We start from the raw sequence: 27,836 nt of genomic DNA on the forward strand, positions 1-27,836 counted from the left end.
CTACGGGGAAAAGATCGAAGATAACAGTTAACTCATCCAGAAAATTGTCATATTATTAGTAGATTCACGTAAAATGAAACGAAAATAAATAGGTGAGTAGGGAATAGAATAATATGTTGATTGGATTAGATGGAGTTCTATAATCTTAATTGTATTCGTTCAAAAACGTATTCGTTTTTTTTTCCTTCTCGTCACAAATGCTGCTGGACTTACTGAATAGTTCCAACTCTCCAGAAAATGAGACATAGAGAGAGTGAGAGTGAGGGACCAGTTGACTGTTGTCAGCACCATATTCCTGCCTGTGTGGATGCCCCTCACAAACATGTCTGGCTGAGGGTTAGGGGGGGGAAGGTCAGAGGGGCGGATGTGACGCTGCCTGCTCTTCCGCTGGGTTGTCAAGGCTCGCTGGCCGCTGCGTTGTCAGGCGGGGTCTTGTGGCTCGTCGCCTGTTAGGGGGCGGCCGCCAGGAAACCGACAACATGAAGGTGATGGTCCGGGCTGTGCTGCTCGTGCTCTTGTCCACTCCTTTTCTGGTGGTCGTGGAGCCCATCGGTATGGGCACTTTTGTTACCGGCCTCTTCACCAAACTGTACTGCAAGTTCCAGGTGTGTTGTGATGACGAGGGCGTGAAACTCAACCTGACAGGTAAATGGTCGTGACATCTCACCGCCACGTTAACATACACCGGCTATTTATTTGTGTTGCATCCGCATGCCTCAGGCCACCTTGCAACACGTCTGCTCTCCCCAGGGTAGTTGTGACAATGAACAATGCACAACACATATTTGCTGATGGGAATTACAATGCAAATTCAGGTTTTGATACAAATCCAGTAATAAGCCAGTAATAACTTGGCTCTATATAATAGGGAGAAGAAATTGATTTATTTAATCTTAACTTTATTTGTCTCTTTTGATGAGTGGAGAGTGAAAAGAGGTCATTGAGAGGTCAAGAGGTCTATAATAATGTAATAAATAAATAAAACAGTACACCACAGAAAGCCTGTCATATACTTTTATTAGGTCTCTCTTGACCTCCAATGCTCACAGAACATAGAACAATACAGCACAAGAACAGGCCCTAAAGCCCACAATATGCATGCTGAACATTGATGCTGGGTTAAATTAATCTCCTCTGCCTGCATGTAACCCATATCCCTCCATTCCCTGCAAATCCATGCGCGTGTCTAATTGCTAGATTCTGGCTGTGATCCTCATTTATTTGTCTGAGATGGTGGCTCTAGTTATCAGTAATTCTAAAATGAGATTGTACTTCCACACCCTGTGGTTGTTGTCTGTATGTAGTTTGCGTGTTCTCCCTGCGACTGCATGAGTTTTCTCCGGGTGCTTCGGTCTCCTCCCACATTCGAAAGACGTGCCGGTTTGTAGGTTAATTGGCTTCTGTAAATTGCCCCTATAGTGTATGATGCAAAAGTGGGGTAACATAGAATTAGTGTACAGGTGATTGATGGTCAACATGGACTTGGTGGACCAAAATACACTATCTCTAAAACTAATACGAAAAACTCTGCAATTAAGATAGAAAATAGGTGCAGGAGGAGACCATTCAGCCCTTCGATGTTCAAATCATTTGCTTTCCCAATTGCTGGTACTCACTTATTTACATATTTACATGAACCAACGTGTCAAGATTACACTGTACATCACTATTTACCAATCTCAATGTTTAAAATGTTTGTTTTTATATCTCCTATCAAAGGGAATGAATTCCCTTTCGCCCCGCTTCCAAGTCATGTAATTTGACCACATCGATCATGATTTTGAACTCATCTTTACATGAAACATCCACCTCTATCAGTATTATCGATAAACCTCTACACCAATCAACATGTTGTTCTATTCTTTACTCACATATTTTGTTTTAGCTTCATACAGTCTCTTAATCTTAATGGCAGATGTGTAACTGAGCACAGAAACAGTCCGAGGTCAGAATTTAGACATTTTCACTCCCTACCATCGAGGGGATCTATCGCAGTCGCTGCCTCAAAAAGGCTGCCAACATCATCAAGGGCCCACACCATCCTGGCCACACACTCATCTCTCCGCTGCCATTGGGTAGAAGGTACAGGAGCCTGAAATCTGCAACATCCAGATTCAGGAACAGCTTATTTCCCACAGCCATCAGACTATTAAACACAACTTCAAACAAACTATGAACTATAACAACTTATTGCACTTTATCTGTTTACTGATGTGTGTGTATATATGTATTCTATGGTATATGGACACACTGATCTGATCTGTATTTATGACTACCATATCCTGTTGTGCTGCAGCAATGCAAGAATTTTGTATTGTATTGTATTGTATTCCTTTATTGTCATTCAGACTTTTCAGTCTGAACGAAATTTTGTTTGCCTTGCAGTCATAACATAGAATAAAATAACAAAACACACAATAAACACAGATGTAACGTCCACCACAGTGAGTCTACCATGCACCTCCTCATTGTGATGGAAGGCAAAAGTCATAAGTCCTTGTCTCTTCTCTCCTTGTTCTCCCTCTGTGCTGAGGCGATCCAGGCTTCCGATGTTGGGACCCCGCCGGGTGATGGTAAGTAAGTCCCGTGACTGAATCCGAGCTCTGCGAACAGGCCGAATTTCATTGTCCTATCTGGGATGCATGACAATAAACTCTCTTGAATTGACTTGACTTATCGGGTGGGGTATTGATTGTGTTTTTATTGGACTGTACTCGGACCGAAGAACTTCACATTAATAGGATGCTTTCATTTTTAAGCAATGAATCGCTGGAAAATTGATCAGTATCAGCTCCTGCAGTTGTAACAACTGAGGCATGTTCTATACGAGGCAGAGATATACAGGAAGTAAAATAATAAATTGTATAGTTGTTCTCATATCCTTGAGCAATCTCAAAGTGGTTCATTAACCAATAAAGTATAGCTTCTATTACAAACCTGCTTCATATGCCAGCCAATTTGTGTAAAGTAAATATGCACCAAAGAGCATCATGACTCGGTCATTGCTTAAGGGTAGACATTGGCCAGGACACAAGGGATAATTCCCCCTTTCCTCATGCTTTGGGATCTGTGATGTCCACATTAGAAAGCAAAGTGCCTCTGCTTTATGTACTGATGGAGAGGCCATCATATCTCCAAATTTTTAACATCCCTTTGGCTCTGCAATAAAAATGTGGGAAATGTGTATCAGTTGTAAAGCTCTGCATTTTAAAGAATTTTGTTCTTTGTGTGATAATCTGAACCTTTTATTTCCATAACCAGGTTTGAAGATGGACTTGGATAACAAACTATTTGGACAACATATTGCCAAGCAAGTTGTTTTGAAGGCTGTTGATAGTTTCTTCACAAATCCAAACCCTAAAAAACCTCTAGCTTTGGCTCTACATGGCTGGACTGGGACAGGCAAAAGCCTGATTAGTAAAATAATAGCTGAGAACATTTACACGAATGGACTGCAGAGTGCATATGTTCATCTGTTTATCTCCACTGTGCACTTCCCTCACACTAAATATCTCAGCCACTATAAGGTAACATCAGAGTACGGATACATTTTAAATTGCTAGATGGGATATTTTGTGTGGGGCAATGCTCCTCGCAGTTAAAGAATCAAAACGTGAAGTGTAGCATAGAGAGTATTGGATATCAGCAGTGAGTTATACATTTTAATTAAGGTGTTCAGAAGGATTATAAATGAAATGATGGAAATTTGGTGCATGGTGAATGCTGTGTTTTAATCATGCAGTTTAAAAAGTTTCTTTATAAAATAATGGATCACCAAGTGAATTATGGTTTTAATCTAATTGTAGACTTTTGGTGAATGCATAAGAAAAAATATAAGTAGTTAAACAAACTCCAACCCTTGAGATTAAAGTGGTGCATTAAAATCAGTTCTTTGTATTTAATGTTTCATTACATAAATTAAAACAATACTGATTATTTGCTTCAAATTTTCTCCTGCATGTCATCACAATAGCTTCATTGTAATGTGCCTTTTTAACGTAGTATAAAAGTCCTAAGGCATTTGAGAGGAGTGTTCTCAAACAAAGCAATTGTAATACATTGGGAAAAAATGCCCCCAAAAGTGACTTGGTGTGATTAGCTGGGTGGTCATAAGATTACAGAAGATAAAACAAACGATATCCCACCCAACTGAACGTTGAGCACTAAATACTCAGTGCAGAAAACTTGGTAGCATACTCATTGAGGAATTGACAAATATGTTATCAATTTTGTTTTGGTCAATTGATGGGACTTAATCATAAAAGGTTATAGTGCCAACACTTAACAAGACTTTCCTTATGCTAGATTTAAGGCAATTATTGAAAATCATTCACGAGGGACTATCACAGTGCTAGAAAATGAGCCAATTGTATTACAAGCAATAAATGTAGCATTGATGAAAATAAAAGTTATTTCATTTTTAAAATTTCATAACACATTGAGGCCACCCACCCTTACATTGGGAGAAGCAATAATGCAGATTGGTGCCTTTGAGTTAGGCAGGACAGATAAGCTTCATATACTGATAAATTGGCTATGTTTGATGATCAGACTCATTTCTGATGCCTGACTGGTATCAGGGAGAATAACCTCCTACACATGTGATGTAGGTACATTCTGATAGCTATTGGAACTGGTACGGTGCTTTGGAGATGGACCTTGGCAGATGTAGGAAAGAAAATTGGGAATGGGTAGCACATTAAATCAGACCATTTGCCATCCAAATAATGATTCTGGTTACATCGCCGAGTACTTCTGCTTAAATTTGTAATTCATGTGAAGTTTATTCACTTGAGTGCATATTAATTTACTGGATGCTCCTTGATACTGTATTTACATCCTGAAAAATGGTTGCCCCACAGCTAAAGGATTTGTGGAATAAATTGCTCTTTAGTCTCTTCATGGAAATGGCATCAACAACAACAGAGGTCCTTATAAGAAGCAGCAATATCCAAAAGTTTGGTAGTAATAAGATTAAACATGTATTTGAGACATTCTATATGTGGGAGTGGGTGATTCAAGTAGAGATTAAAAATATTCTCTTATGGGGTGAAACAGGCAGAATCGACAAAACTAACCCTCTTCTGCACTTGCATTTCTTGCTTCACCAGACAGCTACATAACAATACGTGCATATCAAGTGTCAAGTTTATTCGTCTTCAGCAGCCAAACAATTATTTATAGTGACTTTTGTTCTTGCCACATTGAGGCAAAGTCCTGTAATATCATCAACCCTGACTTGGGGATAATATATAATCATCTCAGTGATGCTGTATGAAACAGTGTTTGTGTTGAGAATAGGTGTGTTTGGGGATTTGTGGTGGTGGGGTGAAGAGTTGTTGCTTCTGTGAATATATTTCATACAAAATAAATGACTATCCTTAGGAGCAGCTGCAGAAATGGATCCATGGTAATGTGTCCACGTGTGACAGGTCCATGTTCATTTTTGATGAAATGGACAAGATGCAAACAGGCCTTATTGATGCCATTAAGCCTTATTTGGAGTACTATGATAACATTGATGGAGTGGTGTACCGGAAGGCGATTTTCATTTTTCTGAGGTAAAAGATATATTTATGGTGAATCACATGAACAAAGTCTATCATCAACTTTAAGGAATAACAATACTGAATTTGAAATAGAAATGTAATTGGGTACATTATTTTATTGACAATTATTGCACATTTACTGAAGGCTTTGTAATATATTGTAAATACTATTGAAATTATAATGGAGGGAATAAATGTAATGCATGATCAGTCATTGTAGAACAACAGACAACAAAGCAAGCAGTGGTCTAAGAGCTGAGCAACAACTGAAGCATGCCATTTTACATGATGTTCAATTTAAACCACAAGACCTATATTTGTGTTTGTTTATAAGTTCTAGGAGCAGAATTAGGCCATTCAGCCCATCAAGTCTACTCTGCCATTCAATCATGGCTGCTCTATCTTTCCCTCTCAAACTCATTCTCCTGCCTTCTAACTTGCATTCATGTAATATCTTGTAATATAATACTGACCAGAATACTATACAGTCCATGAAATACCTTGGAAGTGGTAATTTCCATATTTCCTAATGGAAGGAGTTTATTTTAACCTATCGAACCTATGACCAGTCAGAACAGTCCCATTTCCCTCCCCACTAATTTTCCCTATTCACCTAAACTCTCATTAATTCCCTCCAGGTTCTACCACCCAACCCCAAGCAAGGCTAATTAACCAACCATGCAGCACATTTTTGGGATGTGAGCGAAAATTTGAGACCCCGGTGAGAAACTCGTTGTCACAGGAAAGAATGTAAGCTCCACACAGTCAGCACCCAATCAAATTTGAACTTGGGCAACTGGCGCTGAAGCAGGAGCGCTCATATCTATGCCACTGTGCTGCCGATAGGAAGCAGGCCAGCTGATCTGAGCACAACAGCTCTCTCAAACACATTTGATAATTAGTCAGATAATTTCTGTGCCTGAAATTGATTGTGGGATTTGTATTGGTCAGGACACGGGAGGGAGCTTCCCTGGTCTTCTGCAAAATAACACAATAGAATATTCGACAATCAGCTTGGAGGACATATTTAACATTTTATTTAAAAGAAGACATCTCTAACTGTTCCATCACTTCATCAGTACTACAGTGAGATGCCATCAGAGATTTCATGATAAATTCTCTGGAGCCTCATGATGGAGAAATGCTTGAGAAGGATGGGGTAGTTATGTTTTGTTGAGTTGAGGTGTATTAAAGCCTACAAGCTCCAGAGGATGCCCTTTGTGAATTGTCATAGAGCTGTACAGCATGAAACTGGCCTTTTGGTCCATCATGTCTAGTTGACCAAAGTTGGTATACAGGCCTGGTCCTTTTGGCCTGTAGCCCTCAAAAACCTTCCTACCCATATAGATGTCCAAATGTCTTTTAAAAGGCATCATTGTTTACACTTCTACAGCTTCCTCTGGCAGCTCATTCCAGACACAGACTACACTCCAAGTGAAAAATTTGCCCCATAAATCTCTCCCCTCTCACCGTAAGACTATGCCAGCTAGTGTTTGGTTCTTTGTTATAAATCACTATTGTTTGTTATGAACAGCAATGCCGGTGGAGAGAGGATTACTGAGATTGCACTGGACTTTTGGCGCAGAAGAAGCAAAAGGGAGGAAATTCAATTGAAAGATCTTGAAAGTAAACTGTCTATCACAGTCTTCAATAACAAAAACAGTAAGTATGCATGCTAAATTTTGGCAGTTTGAAATGAACTGCACTTCGAATCTTCTTTGTACAATTTGATTAATATATACTTTTTTGCTTAAAATGAGGAATGTGCAATGAAGAACACTGGAACAAAATATGTTCGCCAATTGGAAATCTGTACAACCATTGCGGAGGCACAGTGACACAGCAGTAAAATTGCTGCCGTACAGTGCCAGAGGCCTGGGTTTGATCCTGACAACGGGTGCTGTGTGTATGGAGTTTGTACATCCTCCCTGTGACGGTGTTGCTTTCTTCCCCCATTCCAAAGAGGTGCGGGTTTGTAGGTTAATTGGCTTCTGTAAATTGTCCCTAGTGTGTGGGATAGAACGGGTGTATGGGTGAGCGTTGGTCGGCGTGGACTGGCTTGGCCGAAAGGACTGTTTCCATGCTGTATCTCTAAACTAAACTAAACATCCTTGTCAATTTTATGAAGGCTATGCTAGACGTTTTTGGACATTGTGCCTTTGTTTATCTGTTCGTATCTTTTTCCACTTCCATGTGTATTCTAGTTACCAGTGCACATCTATGGCATTCCTTATACAGGTTTGACAGGTTTGGGAGCTGCATACATCTAATTCTATTCTGACATGCTTCCTGTTTGCATTGATGTGCTTACCAGTATTGACTACTTGAGGGTAATCAAAGTGCTGAAAGTTCTTCTGAGGAAGGATCACTGACTGGAAATGTTGACTGGTTTATCTTTCCACAGATAATGCTTGAGTTCTTCTAGCATCTCTGCTTTTGTTTCAGATTTCAGCATCTACAGTTTTATTTGTTTTCCATCAAAGGTTACTGCACTGGCAGATTGCCTTTTCTTCTTGTAGTCTCAGGAGCACAGACATTTATTGCTAAGTTTCCACAATGTTTGGTTGAAGGCTAATTCAGTGCAGCAGGAGCTTGAAGCTTGTAAAATATTGGAAAGGCTTCACTTCTATAAAAATTGTTATCCAATAAAAGTTTGAAATTGAATCACATAATGGTAATAGCACAGGTGACCAAATGATTGGTCAATGAAGCATCTTAAAGGCAGAGGTTAATGGAAGGAACTGGAGGATGCTGGTAGCTGAACAAATGGTGGAATGAATATGCAGGACCAGAGCTGGTGATCTATAGAGATTCTGACGGATTTATGGTTTGGTCAAGATTACGTAGACTGTGATGTGTTTAGGGCAATGAAGAATTTTAAAACCATGCAAATTGAAATGGTACATAACCGGAGCTCAGATATGAATGGCTGTATGATTTTGACGCTTTGCCTGATGTGATCTTTGTAAACTAATGTATTTTTGGTTCATTGGATAGGTGGATTCTGGCACACCAGCCTCATTGGTTGTAACGTGATTGACTACTTTGTCCCATTCCTTCCTCTGGAATATAAACATGTCAAGTTGTGTGTCAAGAAAGAACTGGTAGCCAGGGGTTATCAGGCGAATGAGGAAATTATTACTGCTGTAGCTGATGAAATGACATACTTTCCAGAAAATGAAAAGATCTATTCAGTCAAAGGCTGCAAATCCGTAGCCACCAAGGTCGGTTTTTACTTGTAGAATGTGTGTGTTTTTTTAATTGAATATATTTTGCTTTTTGACACTGGACACTTTTTTAATAATAAAAAAAATAATGGGGTCATTGATTGCTGCAGTTGATGGATTTACCTGGGGATCGCGCTATTTCAATCTATCTCAATTTGCCAGTTTGTTCCTGTAGTGATTTTAAGCTGCTATTTAAAGATTGAGAATTTCACACATGTTTACATACATACAGTAGGGAAGTAATTAGTTGAAAATGATTGCATAGCTTGATAGATTGCATAGATTGAACCTTTGAAAATACACTTTTTGTGTAAATTTAAAATTGAGTAAATGCTCTTGACGAAGGAACCATGCAAAGAAATCAGCAATGTATTATGTTCAAGTTTAATCCCACTGTCCCACTTAAAGAAATGACAACGAGAAGAAACTAATTTATGTTGCAATGCACTAACGATCCATTCATGCACAAGGTACTCAATTTCTCCTTCGTAGCAAACGTGAAAAAGCATATCCAACATGGGCTTTTTGTTCAACAATTTTCTTGTTTTGCCTTTACTGATATTTTTGTGTCAACATTTTTACAGGTCAAATCATGTAAAGTGGATATATTTGTTTTTAACTAAAGCCAGTTAAGATGGATACGTTTCCTAAGAAGGCAAAGAGTGTCTGTTTTAGCAATTACTTTTACTATACAAAATATTTCATACAGATACCAGAATAATCTTATTACTTTGTTATAGTGTCCAGTTATGTGACAGGCTCATGATTAAAATAAACACATGTTACTTGGTAAAACATGAAAAGTCTGATATTTTTAGCTACATTTTTTCCACTGTATAAAGGTTTTATTAAAAAAAAAAAAAATGTCACCATGTGAAAATACATGTTATTTTATCAGATTCTTTTCAATTGGATTTGTTTTGTGAATTGCATTTCTAAAGTAATTTAATCTGAAATGACTGGTGCTGGGGTGGTGGAACATTATATATTTACAGTGCGCTGTAAAACAAGAATACATTAGTTTATAAAGACCCATAATTTATTTATTTGCCTCTGTACTCCATAATTTGAGATTTGTAATAGAAAAAATCACATGTGGTTCAAGTGCACATTGTCACATTTTAATAAAGGCCATTTTTACACATTTTGGTTTCACCATGTAGAAATTGCAGCAGTACTTATACATAGTCTTCCCATTTCATGGCACCATAATGTTTGGGACACAGCAATGTCATGTAAATGAAAGTAGTCATGTTTAGTATTTTGTTGCATATACTTTGCATGCAATGGCTGTTTGAAGTCTGCGATTCATGGACATCACCAGTTGCTGGGTATCTTCTCTGGTGATGTTCTGCCAGGCCTGTATTGCAGCCATCTTTAGCTTATCCTTGTTTTGAGGGCTAGTCCCCTTCAGCTTTCTCTTCGGCATATAAAAGTCATGCTCAATTGGGTTCAGATCGGGTGATTGACTTGGCCACTCAAGAATGTTTTAGCTGTGAAAAAGTCCTTTGTTGCTTTAGCAGTATGTTTGGGATCATTGTCTTGCCGTAAAATGAACCGCCGGCCAATGAGTTTTGAGACATTTGTTTGACCTTGAGCAGACAGGTTGTGTCGATATACTTCAGAATTCATTATTCTACTTTGGCTAGTCGAGATGTTAAGCTGTGCAAACAAAGTAGTCACCCGAGTCGAGATAGACAGCCAAATTTTAATGATGTGTAATCTATTCGCGTGGCGCTAGAATGAACGGTTACAGAAAAAATCGAAGAAGCTCCCGCGCTCATGTGACCGTACCAGCCAATCGCGGGGGTTCGATATTAACGAGTCCACCACAAGGGGCCGCTACAGGACCCCCAACCCCAGAACCCGAGGTACGGAACTGAGCAGGAGGGTGGACCCGACGTCCGGCCCGCGTGGTAACAACAGAAGGGACGGGCGGTACAGGTGAGGCTGACGGAACAAAGCCAGGGGACCTTGACGGTGTGGGAGGAACAGAAGCAAGAGGTGCGGGGAGAACAGGCACTGCAGGTGCCATGGATCGGCCAGCGGACGGCCCCTAGGTGCTACGCCACCACCACCGGGCTGTCGACATCCAGGTGAGCCGGTTTAAGCCGAGTGACGGAGACGATCTCCCGGCCCCCAACGTCCAACCGGAACGTCGGGGCGCAACACACCCGGAACGAACCTTTGTAGACACGCTACTGTGCGGACTGATGCGAATCCCTGCGGACAAAAACAAATAAGCAGTTTTTATGTTCTGGCGGCACGTGGACCAGGGCTGTCCCATGCCGCGAGGTAGGCACAGGAGCCAGGCCGCCCACTCGCTGCCGGAGACTCGCCAACACGGCCGGGGTATCTTCCAGCTGCCCTCGAACCGCAGGGAGGAAATCCCCGGGCACCCACAAAACTGAGCCGTAGACCAACTTCGCTTTGGGTGCCATGCGGATGCCTAAGAGCACCCAAGGCAACTGGTCGACGTAGTCCGGACCTGTGAGCCGTGCCTTCAGTGCCACTTTCAAGTGGCGGTGGAACCGCTCCACGAGCCCGTTTGCATGATGGTGATAGGCGAAGGTGTGGTGCAACTGCGCCCCGTATATCTTCGCCAGCAAAGCCCACAACGAGGACATGAACTGAGCCCCCCCAGTCGGTGGAAATGTCTGCCGGAACCTCAAACCTAGCTATCCAATTGGCCGCGAGGGCCCGGGGACAAGATGTGGCGGAGGTGTCCGACAGCGGAATAGCCACACGCCACCTCGTGAACCAATCCACCACCGTAAGGAGATGCGTGGCGCCACGGGACGGCGGCAATGGGCCCAATAAATCCACATGGATGTAATGGAAGCGGCCCTAGGGAGCCACAAACTCTTGCACCGGGGCCCGCACATGGCGTTGCACCTTGGATGTCTGGCAGGGGACGCAGGCTCTAGGCCAAACCGCGCCCTGTTTGAGGAGGCCCTGTCAGACAAATTTGTCTGCCACTTGCGTGGAAGTTGCCCGGATTGAATAGTGGGCCAGGCCATGGATGGATATATCGCACAGCACCAACGCTCCCGTTAGACCGAATGGTCAACGTCGGCCAACCGCAACCCTGAAGCGGCCGTCCTGTAGTCCGCCATCCTGTCGTCCGTGCACTGTGCTGCAGCAAACTCCCTGTAATCCACACCGTGGTCCACAGCTGGGAGGGCCGGGCGGGACAAGACGTCGGCGACTGTGTTGCACTTCCCGGCCACGTGCTGTACGTCCATCGTAAATCCGAGACGAATGCCAGGTGTCGTTGCTGCCGAGCGGACCATGGGTTGAACACCTTGGCCAAGGCGAACGTCAAGGGCTTGTGGTCGGCAAAGGCTGGGAAGGCCTGCCCTCCAGGAAGTAGCGAAAGGCTGCCAGCGGCCGTCAATGAGCTGTTCCAACACCCCACCCACGGCCGAATCTGAGGCATCCACCTTGAGAGCCGTCGAGGCCGTGGCCCACGGTGTACCAGCATGGTGGCTCCACGCCCTCGAACGTGGCCTCCGCCTCGGTGGACCACACGAGTTCCCATGGCTTACCAGCAAGCCACTGGAAGAGGGGGCGCATGATTCTGGCCGCCGCCAGCACGAAACGGAAGTTGACCATATCGACAAACTCCTGTAGGCCTTTCACAGTGAGCGGCCTAGGGAACTGCCGGATGCCTCCACCTTAGAGGGCAATGTGGTGGAGCCCTGCGAGGTGATGTTGTGGCCCGGAACGAAATAGTGCAGAAGCCAAACTGGCATTTTGCAGGATTGACGACAAGTCCATGATCTTGAAGCCGCTGGAACAGCGTCCGCAGGTGTGTGAGATGTTCCTGTTGTGAGCGGCTCGCAACCAGGATGTCATCTAGGTAGATGTAAATAAATTTCAATCCCCAACCGATCATGCCCATTAGACGCTGGAACACCTGCGCGGCACCAGCGACACGTGCGGCCACCCTGTGCAGGAGTTCGCGGTCTGCGAGAGTAGGTTCCTGTACGTGCATGTCGACCTTGTAGGTCCTATGCCACAGTCCCGCTGTGCCACGCACCTGCTCACCATCGTGGTCCGTTTCACGGAGTGGCCAGAGGCGATCCCACTTACTGATACCTCCGCCGCGGCTTGCACTCGGGCTATGGCGGCCCACTGGATCGCCAGGTTCGGGGTGCCCTCTGACATTTCCACCGACCGGGGGGCCCAGTTCACCTCTTCCTTGTGGTCTGCCCTAGCCCAGCTCTACGGTGCCCAGTTGCACCATACGATTGCCTACCACCCGCAGGCCAATTGGCAGGTCGAAAGGTACCGTCGGCGCCGAAAGCTCGGCTAACGGGCACGGACTGGGTGGACCAACTGCCCTGGGTCCTCCTTGGTACATGCACCGCATCGAAGGAGGATTTGGCTGCTTCCTTGGCCGAGCTCGTGTACAGCTCGGCCCTGTGGGTGCCCGGGGATTTTCTGCCTGCCGCCCGCGGTCAAGTCGCATCAGCCCCGGTGCTGCTGGCCAGCCTTCGAGAAAGGGTGAGCACGTTGGCCCCAGTTCCCACTTCCAGGCACGGTTCGTCTGCAGTGCATGTGCCCACGGTGTTACAACCGTGTGCCTATATTTTCATCTGCAGGGACGCTCACCGCTAGCCATTACAACGGGTCTATGAAAGCCCATTACATGTGCTGCGAGCCGGAGTCGTCACGTTGGGACTGGAGAGAGCGCGCCCACCATCCCGGCGGCACGTGGACATCAGGAACCGCCCACGACCAGGCTGACACGCCTCTGGGAGAAGGTGGGTGCTCTCTCTCCAGTCCCAATGTCCCGCCATGGACTCACCACCACGTACGTCCCACCTGCCCTCCAGGACTGCCGGTACGTCTTCCTTCGCCGGGTTTCTCACCATACACCACTGCAAACACTGCAAAGGCCTTATGAGGGACCTTTCCAGGTTCTGCAACACGGCACCACGACTTTTGTCATCAACATGGGCGGCAGGCATGAGACTGTCTTTGTGGACCATCTTAAGCCGGCACACTTGGACCTTGACAAACAAGTGCAGGTGGTTTGTCATTTAAGAGCCATTTAGACAGACACATGAACAGGTAGAGAACAGACAGATATGTTGACCCTTGTCACAAGGGGAATTGAATACAAAATTAGGAAAGTAATGCTGCAGTTACCCGCATGTCTTTGAGGTGCAGAGGAGCAGTTCCATCCTCCCACCTTAAAGCTCTTTCATCTAGTCTTTGACATTTCCACCCTGAGAAAAGGTTCTGTCCACCTTATCTATGCCTCTCATAATTTCATATACTTCTGTCAGGTCTAGGGTTGCCAACTTTCTCACTCCCAAATAAGGGACAAAAGGTCAAAATTAGGGGCAAATTCCCAATATCAATTCGTTGACTGACTCGGCCGTGGCTGGGTAAATGATGAGTTAGCCCGGGTGCTGGACTGCATACAAATCCCAGCCGGCGGGCCAGTTGAGGAGTTTTGATCCAGGCCACGCGATGTTGTATGCAACATCCTGCACCCCATCCAACTCATGAACCGATGATCAGCCATGAGAAGGAATAAGCGAAGGTCCGAAGGTCGGACAGCTGGCCGGGCTGTTGACAGGCGGGGCCACGGGCGAGGCACTGCTGCTGCACTCCATGGGCTGCACTGCATCGGGACGGGTGAGACGGGGCCAGTCGCAGCGCTCCGAACCAACAGTCCCCTTGACCCGAGTAGTCGCAGTCAAATACGGGACAAGTGCGGACAAACCAACTTAGCCCAATATACGGGATGTCCCAGCTAATACGGGACAGTTAGCAACCCTAGTCAGGTTCCCCTTCAAACTCTTACATTCCAGAGAAAATAATCCAAGTTTGTCCAACCTTATAGCTAATACCCTCTATAATGCAAGCAAAATTGTGGTAAACCTCTTCTGCACCAAAATGTTAGTGGAGCAGCCAAATCAAGTGCTGTGCATTGTATAGATAGAACATACAGGTAGTGAGGAAATTAGTATTTAGTAATGGATGGTATTAAGAGCTGCACCGATTTAAGGCAAGTAGGGAGTATTCCATCATGTTCCCGAGTTGCGCCTTGTTTTTATTCCATCGTGTTCATGATGTCTCTTGTAATATCTCTCTTTTCAGCTTCTTCCACCCACTTTTCCTTCACAGACCTCTGTCATCTTTTGTATCAAATACTTAATCAATTCACTTTTGAAAATCATTGAACCCGCTGTCCAGTGTTTTATAACATATGACAGGTTTTATATTTCTATTTACAGATTTTGCCAAAAACATGAGTATTGAAATGCTTTTGAGGACTTTGTGCATCCTCTGAATTTTCTTTCCTCAGAGATCTTATTTCAAGTCCAAAAAAATTGTCCTGCGTTTGACGTGTGCCTGAATCATCAAGCTCTGTCAAGGCATTACGGTTCTGAGCACAAATCAAAACTGGGAAGAATCTTCCTCCCTTGTATATTTGGAGACACCCCCCAGAAATAAATTCCGCAAGGGGAACAAATATGGATGTGTCTAAAACTATGGGGAAAAGATTGAAGATAACAGTTAACCATATAACCATATAACAATTACAGCACGGAAACAGGCCATCTCGACCCTTCTAGTCCGTGCCAAACACATAATCTCCCCTAGTCCCATATACCTGCGCTCAGACCATAACCCTCCATTCCTTTCCCATCCATATAACTATCCAATTTATTTTTAAATGATAAAAACGAACCTGCCTCCACCACCTTCACTGGAAGCTCATTCCACACAGCTACCACTCTGAGTAAAGAAGTTCCACCTCATGTTACCCCTAAACTTCAGTCCCTTAATTCTCAAGTCATGTCCCCTTGTTTGAATCTTCCCTACTCTCAGTGGGAAAAGCTTTTCCACGTTAACTCTGTCTATCCCTCTCATCATTTAAAAAACCTCTATCAAGTCCCCCCTTAACCTTCTGCGCTCCAAAGAATAAAGCCCTAACTTGTTCAACCTTTCTCTGTAACTTAGTTGCTGAAACCCAGGCAACATTCTAGTAAATCTCCTCTGTACTCTCTCTATTTTGTTGACATCCTTCCTATAATTAGGCGACCAAAATTGTACACCATACTCCAGAATTGGCCTCACCAATGCCTTGTACAATTTTAACATTACATCCCAACTTCTATACTCAATGCTCTGATTTATAAAGGCCAGCACACCAAAAGCTTTCTTTACCACCCTATCTACATGAGATTCCACTTTCAGGGAACTGTGCACAGTTATTCCCAGATCCCTCTGTTCACCTACATTCTTCAATTCCCTACCATTTACCATGTACGTCCTATTTTGATTTGTCCTGCCAAGATGTAGCACCTCACACTTATCAGCATTAAACTCCATCTGCCATCTTTCAGCCCACTCTTCCAACTGGCATAAATCTCTCTGTAGACTTTGAAACTCTACTTCATTACCCGCAACCCCACCTATCTTAGTATCATCTGCATACTTACTAATCCAATTTACCACACCATCGTCCAGATCATTGATGTACATGACAAACAACAGTGGACCCAACACAGATCCCTGTGGCACCCCACTCGTCACTGGCCTCCAACCTGACAAACAACCATCCACCATTACTCTCTGGCATCTCCCATTCAGCCACTGTTGAATCCATCTTGCTACTCCACCATTAATACCCAACCATTGAACCTTCTTAACCAACCTTCCATGAGGAACCTTGTCAAAGGCCTTACTGAAGTCCATATACACAACATCCACTGCTTTACCCTCATCAATTTCCCGAGTAACATCTTCAAAAAATTCAAGAAGATTAGTTAAACATGACCTTCCAGGCACAAATCCATGTTGACTGTTCCTAATCAGACCCTGTTTATCCAGATGCTTATATATATTATCTCTAAGTATTCTTTCCATTAATTTGCCCACCACTGACGTCAAACTAACAGGTCTATAATTGCTAGGTTTACTCTTAGACCCCTTTTTAAACAATGGAACAACATGCGCAGTACGCCAATCCTCCGGCACTATTCCCGTTTCTAATGACATTTGAAATATTTCTGCCATAGCCCCTGCTATTTCTACACTAACTTCCCTCAATGTCCTAGGGAATATCCTGTCCGGACCTGGAGACTTATCCACTTTTATATTTCTCAAAAGTGTCAGTACTTCCTCTTCTTTGATCCTCATAGTTTCCATAGCTACTCTACTTGTTTCCCTTACCTCACATAATTCAATATCCTTCTCCTTGGTGAATACCGAAGAAAAGAAACTGTTCAATATCTCCCCCATCTCTTTTGGCTCTGCAGATAGTTGGCCACTCTGACTCTCTCATGGACCAATTTTATCCCTCGTTATCCTTTTGCTATTAATATAGCGGTAGAAACCCTTCGGATTTACTTTTACCTTACTTGCCAAAGCAACCTCATATCTTCTTTTAGCTTTTCTAATTTCTTTCTTAAGATTCTTTTTACATTATTTATACTCCTCAAGCACCTCATTTACTCCATGCTGCCTATAACTATTGTAGATCTCCCTCTTTTTCCGAACCAAGTGTCCAATTTCCCCTGAAAACCATGGCTCTTTACAATTTTTACGATTTCCTTTCAACCAAACAGGGACATAAAGATTCTGTACTCTTAAAATTTCACCTTTAAATGTACTCCATTTCTCTTCCACATCTTTCCCATAAAACAAACTGTCCCAATTTACTCCTTTTAAATCCTTTCGCATCTCCTCAAAGTTAGCCTTTCTCCAATCAAAAATCTCAACCCTAGGTCCAGTTTTGTCCCTCTCCATAATTATATTGAAACTAATGGTATTGTGATCACTGGACCCGAACTGTTCCCCAACGCATACCTCTGCCACCTGACCCATCTCATTTCCTAACAGGAGGTCCAGTACCGCCCCTTCTCTAGTAGGTACTTCTATGTATTGTTGCAAAAAACTATCCTGCACACATTTTACAAACTCCAACCCATCCAGCCCATTTACAGAATGTGTTTCCCAGTCTATGTGTGGAAAATTGAAATCTCCCACAATCACTACCTTGTGCTTACTACTAATATCTGCAATCTCCTTACATATTTGCTCTTCCAATTCTCGCTCCCCATTTGGCGGTCTATAATACACCCCTATAAGTGTTGCTACCCCTTTCCCATTTCTCAGTTCCACCCAAATAGCCTCCCTAGACGAGCCCTCTAATCTATCCTGCCAAAGCACTGCTGTAATATCTTCCCTGATAAGCAATGCAACACCTCCACCTCTTGCCCCTCCAATTCTATCACACCTGAAGCAACGAAATCCTGGAATATTTAGTTTCCAATCACAGCCCTCCTGCAACCTCACAGCCCTCCTGCAACCATCCAGAAAATTGTCATATTATTAGTAGATTCACGTAAAATGAAGAAAATAAATAGGTGAGTAGGGAATAGAATAATATGTTGATTGGATTAGATGGGGTTCTATAATCTTAATTGTATTAGTTCCAAGACTTATTCGTTTTTTTTCCTTCTCGTCACAAATGCTGCTGGACTTACTGAATAGTTCCAACTCTCCAGAAAATGAGACATAGAGAGAGTGAGAGGGACCAGTTGACTGTTGTCAGCACCATATTCCTGCCTGTGTGGATGCCCCTCACAAACATGTCTGGTTGGGGGGGGGAAGGTCAGAGGGGCGGATGTGACGCCGCCTGCTCTTCCGCTGGGTTGTCAGGGCTCGCTGGCCGCTGCGTTGTCAGGCGGGGTCTTGTGCCTCGTCGCCTGTTAGGGGGCGGCCGCCAGGAAACCGACAACATGAAGGTGATGGTCCGGGCTGTACTGCTCGTGGTCTTGTCCACTCCTTTTCTGGCGGTCGTGGAGCCCATCGGTATGGGCACTTTTGTTACCGGCCTCTTCACCAAACTGTACTGCAAGTTCCAGGTGTGTTGTGAGGACGAGGGCGTGAAACTCAACCTGACAGGTAAATGGTCGTGACATCACACCACCACGTTAACATACACCGGCTATTTATTTGTGCTGCATCCGCATGCCACAGGCCACCTTGCAACACGTCTGCTCTCTCCGGGGTAGTTGTGACAATGAACAATGCTGTGGGGAATTACAATGCAAATTCAGATTTGGATACAAATCCAGTAATAAGCCAGTAATAACTTGGCTCTAAATAATAGGGAGAAGAAATTGATTTCTTTAATCTTAACTTTATTTGTCTCTTTTGATGAGTGGAGAGTGAAAAGTGGTCATTGAAATAAGTGTTGTTTCTATAATAATGCAATAAATAAATAAAACAGTACACCACAGGAAGCCTCTCATATAGGGTGATTTCACGAAAGGTCACTGGAGCGTAAATCCCCACTCACGTGACCGAAAATTTCAACTGGGGGACAAGCGTCACTTCCGGTACATGTTAGTGGATGGGAAAACACGCACTTTCACACCCGTTAAAAACATCGAAAACGGCCCGTTTTTGAGCTGCAATTAAGTGAGCCAGTCGGGGTGACCGTGAGGAACAGCTACCTAAATTTACAGTCCAAAAAAAAGATAGAAACTAAGGGAAATACAAGAGGGAGCTGAAGGTGTAAAAAAGGCGGAAGTTGATTGCGGACTTTTTTCTTGGAGATTTAAAGATCCAAAATATCGGGAATTATCGCGTTTGCTCGCTGCATTTCATCAAAAGTGGCATTATTGACTTTGTTATCTTTATTCATTTGTTAGATGAAAAGTATTAAAAGTTAGAAATCCTTCAGTAAAATTGCAAAATCGCCCATGGTTCTCGGGTGGGTTTTAACATGCAAAATGAACACGCTTCTGAAGCTCCATTTACCATTTAAATAATCGTAAGCTTGCATTTCAGTAAAATTGATTTCCAAACGCATTGAGAGTTTACGATTATTTAAATGGTAAATGGAGCTTCAGAAGCGTTTTCATTTTGCATGTTAAAACCCACCCGAGAACCATGGGCGATTTTGCAATTTTACTGACGGGTTTCTAACTTTTAATACTTTTCATCTAACAAATGAATAAAGATAACAAAGTCAATAATGCCACTTTTGATGAAATGCAGCGGGCAAACGCAATAATTCCCGATATTTTGGATCTTTAAATCTCCAAGAAAAAAGTCCGCAATCAACTTCCGCCTTTTTTACACCTTCAGCTCCCTCTTGTATTTACCTTAGTTTCTATCTTTTTTTTGGACTGTAAATTTAGGTAGCTGTTCCTCACGGTCACCCCGACTGGCTCACTTAATTGCAGCTCAAAAACGGGCCGTTTTCGATGTTTTTAACGGGTGTGAAAGTGCGTGTTTTCCCATCCACTAACATGTACCGGAAGTGACGCTTGTCCCCCAGTTAAAATGTTCGGTCACGTGAGTGGGAATTTACGCTCCAGTGACCTTTCGTGAAATCACCCTATAGGGGGGTTGCACGTCATAGGGCACTGGGTCATATGGCTTGACGCACGGAGCCGCTCAATCCATCTGGAGGACATCCGTCACTTGCGGTATATGTTATTAATGCTAGAAACGCATACTTTCCTACCTGTTAAAAACCGCCAAAATGTTGAATTTTTGCGCTGAAAAAAATAGTGGGTCGGGGTAAGTGTGAGAGACATGTACCCAACTTTAGAATTCCAAAAGTGAAGCGAAATGAAGGTATAGAGAAGCGAGAACTGAAGGGACAACAGCAGCTAAAGTGCTTGGTAAACATTGGCCGTGCAGATATCGGAATTGAAAATATTGGGAATTATGGAATTTGCTCACTGCATTTCATCAACAGTAAGGCATTATTTGTGTTTTTTCTTGATTCCTTTGGTATCTAAAAATTCTCAGATGTGATAAATCTGGCTGTACATTTTTCCTCAGATGCGTTTTAATTTTGTATGTAAAAACCCACTTGGGAACCATGGGAGATTTAAAAAAATTAGCCAGATTTATCACTTCTGAAACTTTTTAGATGCCCAAGCAATCAAGAAAAAACACAAATAATGCCTTAGTTGATGAAATGCAGTGAGCAAGGCCAATGTTCGCTAAGCACTCTGTTTGTTGTTGTCCCTTTGCTCTCACTTCTATCTACCGTCATTTCTCCTCACTTTTGGAATTCTGAAGTGGGCTAAATGTCTCACACGCTTATCCCGATTTCCATAATTATTTGCAGCACAAAAATTGACATTTTCGGCGGGTTTTAACGGGCCCGCCACGTTGGAAACAATGGTAAGCGCCTACCTGCTGTACATCGCGGGTAATCCATTTGGAGTAGCGTAGCAACAGTACGGGTCATGCTAGGAATCAAGAAAAAACACAAATAATGCCTTACTTGATGAAATGCAGTGAGCAAACGCGATAATTCCCAATATTTTCAACGTTTACCAAGCACTTTAGCTGCTGTAGTCCCTTCAGTTCTCGCTTCTCTATAGGGTGATTTCACGAAAGGTCACTGGAGCGTAGATCCTCACCCACGTGACCGCAAAATTTAACTGGGGTACAAGCGTCACTTCCGGTACATGTTAGTGATGTTGAAAACACGCACTTTCACACCCGTTAAAAACCGCGAAAACGGCCAGTTTTTGAGCTGTAAATTACTGTGCCAGTCGGGGTGACCGTGAGGCACAGCTACCTAACTTTACAGTCCAGAAGAAAGATAAAAACTAAGGTAAATTCAAGAGGGAGCTGAAGGTGCAAAAACAACGGAATTTGCCGTGGAGATATAAAGATCGAAAATATCGGGAATTATCGCGTTTGCTCGCTGCATTTCATCAAAAGTAAGGCATTATTGACTTTTTATCTTTATTCATTTGTTATATGAAAAGTTTTAAAAGTGAAAAATCCGTCAGTAAAATTGCAAAATCGCCAATGCTTCTGAAGCTCCATTTACCATTTAAATAATCGTAAACTATCAATGCGTTTTGAAATAAATTTTACTCAGATGCAAGCTAAGGAATGGGATAATTGTCATCTGTTAATTGGACAAAATCAGGACATTTTATTATTTGCCAAAATATATTTCTCAATGTTTCTTGTTTAAAGCCTGCACAATCACCCAAACTACTTATTTATTTATCATCTAATAACAGACAAGCCTGCAGCATGGAATGATGTCAACAATCCTGATTGGGCACCCACTGTGAGCATTGAGAAATATAACAGGTTTTTAACAGATAGGAAAGTATGCGTTTCTAGCATTAATAACATATACCGGAAGTGACGGATGTCTTCCAGTTGGATTTAGCGGCTCCGTGCGTCGAGCCCTATGACCCAGTGACCTTTCGTGAAACCTCCCTATACTTTTATTAGGTCTCCCCTGACCTCCAATGCTCACAGAACATAGAACAATACAGCACAAGAACAGGCCCTAAAGCCCACAATATCCATGCTGAACATTGATGCTGGGTTAAATTAATCTCCTCTGCCTGCACATAACCCATATCCCTCCATTCCCTGCAAATCCATTTGCCTGTCTAATTGCTAGATTCTGGCTGGGATCCTCATTTATTTGTCTGAGATGGTGGTTCTAGTTATCAGTAATTGAAAAATGAGATTGTACTTCCACACCCTGTGGTTGTTGGCTGTATGGAGTTTGCGTGTTCTCCCTGCGACTGCATGAGTTTTCTCCGGGTGCTTCGGTTTCCTCCCACATTCGAAAGACGTGCCGGTTTGTAGGTTAATTGGCTTCTGTAAATTGCCCCTATAGTGTAGGATGCAAAAGTGGGATAACATAGAATTAGTGTACAGGTGATTGATGGTCAACATGGACTTGGTGGACCAAAATATGCTGTATCTCTAAAACTAATACTAAAAATTCTGCAATTAAGATAGAAAATAGGTGCAGGAGGAGACCATTCAGCCCTTCGATGTTCAAATAATTTGCTTTCCCAATTGCTGGTACTCACTTATTTACATATTTACATGAACCAACATGTCAAGATTACACTGTACATCACTATTTACCAATCTCAATGTTTAAAATGTTTGTTTTTATATCTCCTATCAAAGGGAATGAATTCCCTTTCGCTCCGCTTCCAAGTCATGTAATTTGTCCACATCTATCATGATTTTGAACTCATTTTTACATGAAACATCCACCTCTATCAGTATTATCGATAAACCTCTACACCAATCAACATGTTGTTCTATTCTTTACTCGCATATTTTGTTTTAGCTTCATACAGTCTCTTAATCTAATTTGTAATATAAATTATGACGGGCCAACACTGATTCCTGTCACAGCCGAGTCGCAGGAATCTGCCTGCATTGAAGATTCCAGATATGGGGATAGAAGACTTGCCAGGACTTGCCTGGACTGGAATCTGGAGTGACACAAGTAAATGAATGAGGTTTTTCGAAGGATATTAGATGAAGTAGGACAGATGATGAAACAAAGATGGAAGTAGGCAGTCTTTGTGTCGTTAAGAATGTCAAAAACATTTACAGGGTAAGAAAAGAAGCACATTTAAGACATTGTTAAGGAATGGCAGATGTGTAACTGAGCACAGAAACAGTCCGAGGTCAGAATTTAGACATTTTCACTCCCTACCATCGAGGGGATCTATCTCAGTCGCTGCCTCAAAAAGGCTGCCAACCTCATCAAGGGCCCACACCATCCTGGCCACACACTCATCTCTCCGCTGCCATTGGGTAGAAGGTACAGGAGCCTGAAATCTGCAACATCCAGATTCAGGAACAGCTTATTTCCCACAGCCATCAGACTATTAAACACAACTTCAAACAAACTATGAACTATAACAACTTATTGCACTTTATCTGTTTACTGATGTGTGTGTATATATGTATTCTATGGTATATGGACACACTGATCTGATCTGTATTTATGACTACCATATCCTGTTGTGCTGCAGCAATGCAAGAATTTTGTATTGTATTGTATTGTATTCCTTTATTGTCATTCAGACTTTTCAGTCTGAACGAAATTTGTTTGCCTTGCAGTCATAACATAGAATAAAATAACAAAACACACAATAAACACAGATTTAACGTCCACCACAGTGAGTCTACCATGCACCTCCTCATTGTGATGGAAGGCAAAAGTCTTAAGTCCTTGTCTCTTCTCTCCTTGTTCTCCCTCTGTGCTGAGGCGATCCAGGCTTCCGATGTTGGGACCCCACCGGGTGATGGTAAGTAAGTCCCGCGACTGAATCCGAGCTCCGCGAACAGGCCGAATTTCATTGTCCTATCTGGGATGCATGACAATAAACTCTCTTGAATTGACTTGACTTGACTTATCGGGTGGGGTATTGATTGTGTTTTTATTGGACTGTACTCGGACCGAAGAACTTCACATTAATAGGATGCTTTCATTTTAAAGCAATGAATCGCTGGAAAATTGATCAGTATCAGCTCCTGCAGTTGTAACAACTGAGGCATGTTCTATACGAGGCAGAGATATACAGGAAGTAAAATAATAAATTGTATAGTTGTTCTCATATCCTTGAGCAATCTCAAAGTGGTTCATTAACCAATAAAGTATAGCTTCTATTACAAACCTGCTTCATATGCCAGCCAATTTGTGTAAAGTAAATATGCACCAAAGAGCATCATGACTCGGTCATTGCTTAAGGGTAGACATTGGCCAGGACACAAGGGATAATTCCCCCTTTCCTCATGCTTTGGGATCTGTGATGTCCACATTAGAAAGCAAAGTGCCTGCTTTATGTACTGATGGAGAGGCCATCATATCTCCAAATTTTTAACATCCCTTTGGCTCTGCAATAAAAATGTGGAAAATGTGTATCAGTTGTAAAGCTCTGCATTTTAAAGAATTTTGTTCTTTGTGTGATAATCTGAACCTTTTATTTCCATAACCAGGTTTGAAGATGGACTTGGATAACAAACTATTTGGACAACATATTGCCAAGCAAGTTGTTTTGAAGGCTGTTAATGGTTTCTTCACAAATCCAAACCCTAAAAAACCTCTAGCTTTGTCTCTACATGGCTGGACCGGGACAGGCAAAAACCTAATTAGTAAAATAATAGCTGAGAACATTTACACGAATGGACTGCAGAGTGCATATGTTCATCAGTTTATCTCCACTGTGCACTTCCCTCACCCTAAATATCTCAGCGACTATAAGGTAACATCAGAGTATGGATACATTTTAAATTGCTTGATGGGATATTTTGTGTGGGGCAATGCTCCTCGCAGTTAAAGAATCAAAACGTGAAGGGTAGCATAGAGAGTATTGGATATCAGCAGTGAATTATGCATTTTAATTAAGGTGTTCAGAAGGATTATAAATGAAATGATGGAAATTTGGTGCATGGTGAATGCTGTGTTTTAATCATTTAGTTTAAAAAGTTTCTTTATGAAATAATGGATCACCAAGTGAATTATGGTTTTAATCTAATTGTAGACTTTTGGTGAATGCATAAAAATATAAGTAGTTAAACAAACTCCAAACCTTGAGATTAAAGTGGTGCATGAAAATCAGTTCTTTGTATTTAATGTTTCATTACATAAATTAAAACAATACTGATTATTTGCTTCAAATTTTCTCCTGCATGTCATCACAATAGCATTCTAACCAGAGCCCCCACACACCCACAATTTGGACTGTTTATACTGCTTAACTCTGGGAGGAGGTACCGCAGCATGAAGAGCGGGACAACCAGGTTCTGCAACAGCTTCATCCCCCAGGCCATAAGATTACTGAACAATCAACAAAACCGAGGCTAGAACTTTTTAAATATCGACACTTTTAAAAAACTTTTAATATATATTTATTTTACAGAACCATGCACATGAGGCATTTTTATGGACGCACCTAGCACTTTTACTTTTACTATTTACCTGATTTGGAGAGTCAAATGCAACGAAATTTCGTTCAAGGTGCATTGTGTCTAGGTGTATATCTGAATGACAATAAAGTTTTCATTCATTCATTCATTGTAATGTGCCTTTTTAACATAGTATAAAAGTCCTAAGGCATTTGAGAGGAGTGTTCTCAAACAAAGCAATTGTAATCATACATTGGGAAAAAATGCCCCCAAAAGTGACGGTGTGATTAGCTGGGTGGTCATAAGATTACAGAAGATAAAACAAACGATATCCCACCCAACTGAACGTTGAGCACTAAATACTCAGTGCAGATAACTTGGTAGCATACTCATTGAGGAATTGACAAATATGTTATCAATTTTGTTTTGGTCAATTGATGGGACTTAATCATAAAAAGTTATAGTGCCAACACTTAACAAGACTTTCCTTATGCTAGATTTAAGGCAATTATTGAAAATCATTCACGAGGGACTATCACAGTGCTAGAAAATGAGCCAATTGTATTACAAGCAATAAATGTAGCATTGATGAAAATAAAAGTTAGTTCATTTTTAAAATTTCATAACACATTGAGGCCACCCACCCTTACATTGGGAGAAGCAATAATGCAGATTGGTGCCTTTGAGTTAGGCAGGACAGATAAGCATCATATACTGATAAATTGGCTATGTTTGATGATCAGACACATTTCTGATGCCTGACTGGTATCAGGGAGAATAACCTCCTACACATGTGATGTAGGTACATTCTGAGAGCTATTGGAACTGGTACGGTGCTTTGGAGATGGACCTTGGCAGATGTAGGATAGAAAATTGGGAATGGGTAGCACATTAAATCAGACCATTTGCCATCCAAATAATGATTCTGGTTACATCGCCGAGTACTTCTGCTTAAATTTGTAATTCATGTGAAGTTTATTCACTTGAGTGCATATTAATTTACTGGATGCTCCTTGATACTGTATTTACATCCTGAAAAATGGTTGCCCCACGGCTAAAGGATTTGTGGAATAAATTGCTCTTTAGTCTCTTCATGGAAATGGCATCAACGACAACAGAGGTACTTATAAGAAGCAGCAATATCCAAAAGTTTGGTAGTAATAAGATTAAACATGTATTTGAGACATTCTATATGTGGGAGTGGGTGATTCAAGTAGAGATTTTAAAAATTCTCTTATGGGGTGAAACAGGCAGAATCGACAAAACTAACCCTCTTCTGTACTTACATTTCTTGCTTCACCAGACAGCTACATAACAATACGTGCATATCAAGTGTCAAGTTTACTCGTCTTCAGCAGCCAACCAATTATTTATAGTGACTTTTGTTCTTGCCACAATGAGGCAAAGTCCTGTAATATCATCAACCCTGACTTGGGGATAATATATAATCATCTCAGTGATGCTGTATGAAACAGTGTTTGTGTTGAGAATAGGTGTGTTTGGGGATTTGTGGTGGTGGGGTGAAGAGTTGTTGCTTCTGTGAATATATTTCATACAAAATAAATGTCTAACCTTAGGAGCAGCTGCAGAAATGGATCCGTGGTAATGTGTCCACGTGTGACAGGTCCATGTTCATTTTTGATGAAATGGACAAGATGCAAGCAGGCCTTATTGATGCCATTAAGCCTTATTTGGAGTACTATGATAGCATTGATGGAGTGGTGTACCGGAAGGTAATTTTCATTTTTCTGAGGTAAAAGATATATTTATGGTGAATCACATGAACAAAGTCTATCATCAACTTTAAGGAATAACAATACTGAATTTGAAATAGAAATGTAATTGGGTACATTATTTTATTGACAATTATTGCACATTTACTGAAGGCTTTGTAATATATTGTAAATGCTATTGAAATTATAATGGAGGGAATAAATGTAATGCATGATCAGTCATTGTAGAACAACAGACAACAAAGCAAACAGTGGTCTAAGCTGAGCAACAACTGAAGCATGCCATTTTACATGATGTTCAATTTAAACCACAAGACCTATATTTGTGTTTGTTCATAAGTTCTAGGAGCAGAATTAGGCCATTCAGCCCATCAAGTCTACTTTGCCATTCAATCATGGCTGCTCTATCTTTCCCTCTCAAACCCATTCTCCTGCCTTCTAACTTGCATTCATGTAATATCTTGTTATATAATACTGACCAGAATACTATACAATCCATGAAATACCTTGGAAGTGGTAATTTCCATATTTCCTAATGGAAGGAGTTTATTTTAACCTATCGAACCTATGACCAGTCAGAACAGTCCCATTTCCCTCCCCACTAATTTTCTCTATTTACCTAAACTCTC

General features: G+C 42.1%; 1 protein-coding gene across 5 annotated transcripts in view; it reads left to right on the top strand.

The window, feature by feature from the left end:
• Window positions 1-424: 424 nt before the first annotated feature.
• LOC116990864 (torsin-1A-like) overlaps window positions 425-27,836 on the top strand; it is a 61,910-nt gene continuing 34,498 nt past the window's right edge. For 3 of the 5 annotated variants that reach the window (XM_033048943.1, XM_033048940.1, XM_033048939.1), the window contains exons 1-5: window positions 426-645; window positions 3,262-3,527; window positions 5,386-5,561; window positions 7,084-7,211; window positions 24,566-24,831. In XM_033048943.1, coding sequence (XP_032904834.1) covers window positions 480-645; window positions 3,262-3,527; window positions 5,386-5,561; window positions 7,084-7,211; window positions 24,566-24,831 — 1,002 coding nt within the window. In that variant the 5' untranslated portion in view covers window positions 426-479. Of the gene's footprint in view, window positions 646-3,261; window positions 3,528-5,385; window positions 5,562-7,083; window positions 7,212-24,565; window positions 24,832-27,051; window positions 27,228-27,836 lie in introns of all 5 variants that reach the window. The other 2 variants (XM_033048941.1, XM_033048942.1) reach the window with 2 other exon arrangements.

Source organism: Amblyraja radiata, chromosome 32, assembly GCF_010909765.2.
Source record: "Amblyraja radiata isolate CabotCenter1 chromosome 32, sAmbRad1.1.pri, whole genome shotgun sequence".
NCBI lineage: Eukaryota > Metazoa > Chordata > Chondrichthyes > Rajiformes > Rajidae > Amblyraja > Amblyraja radiata.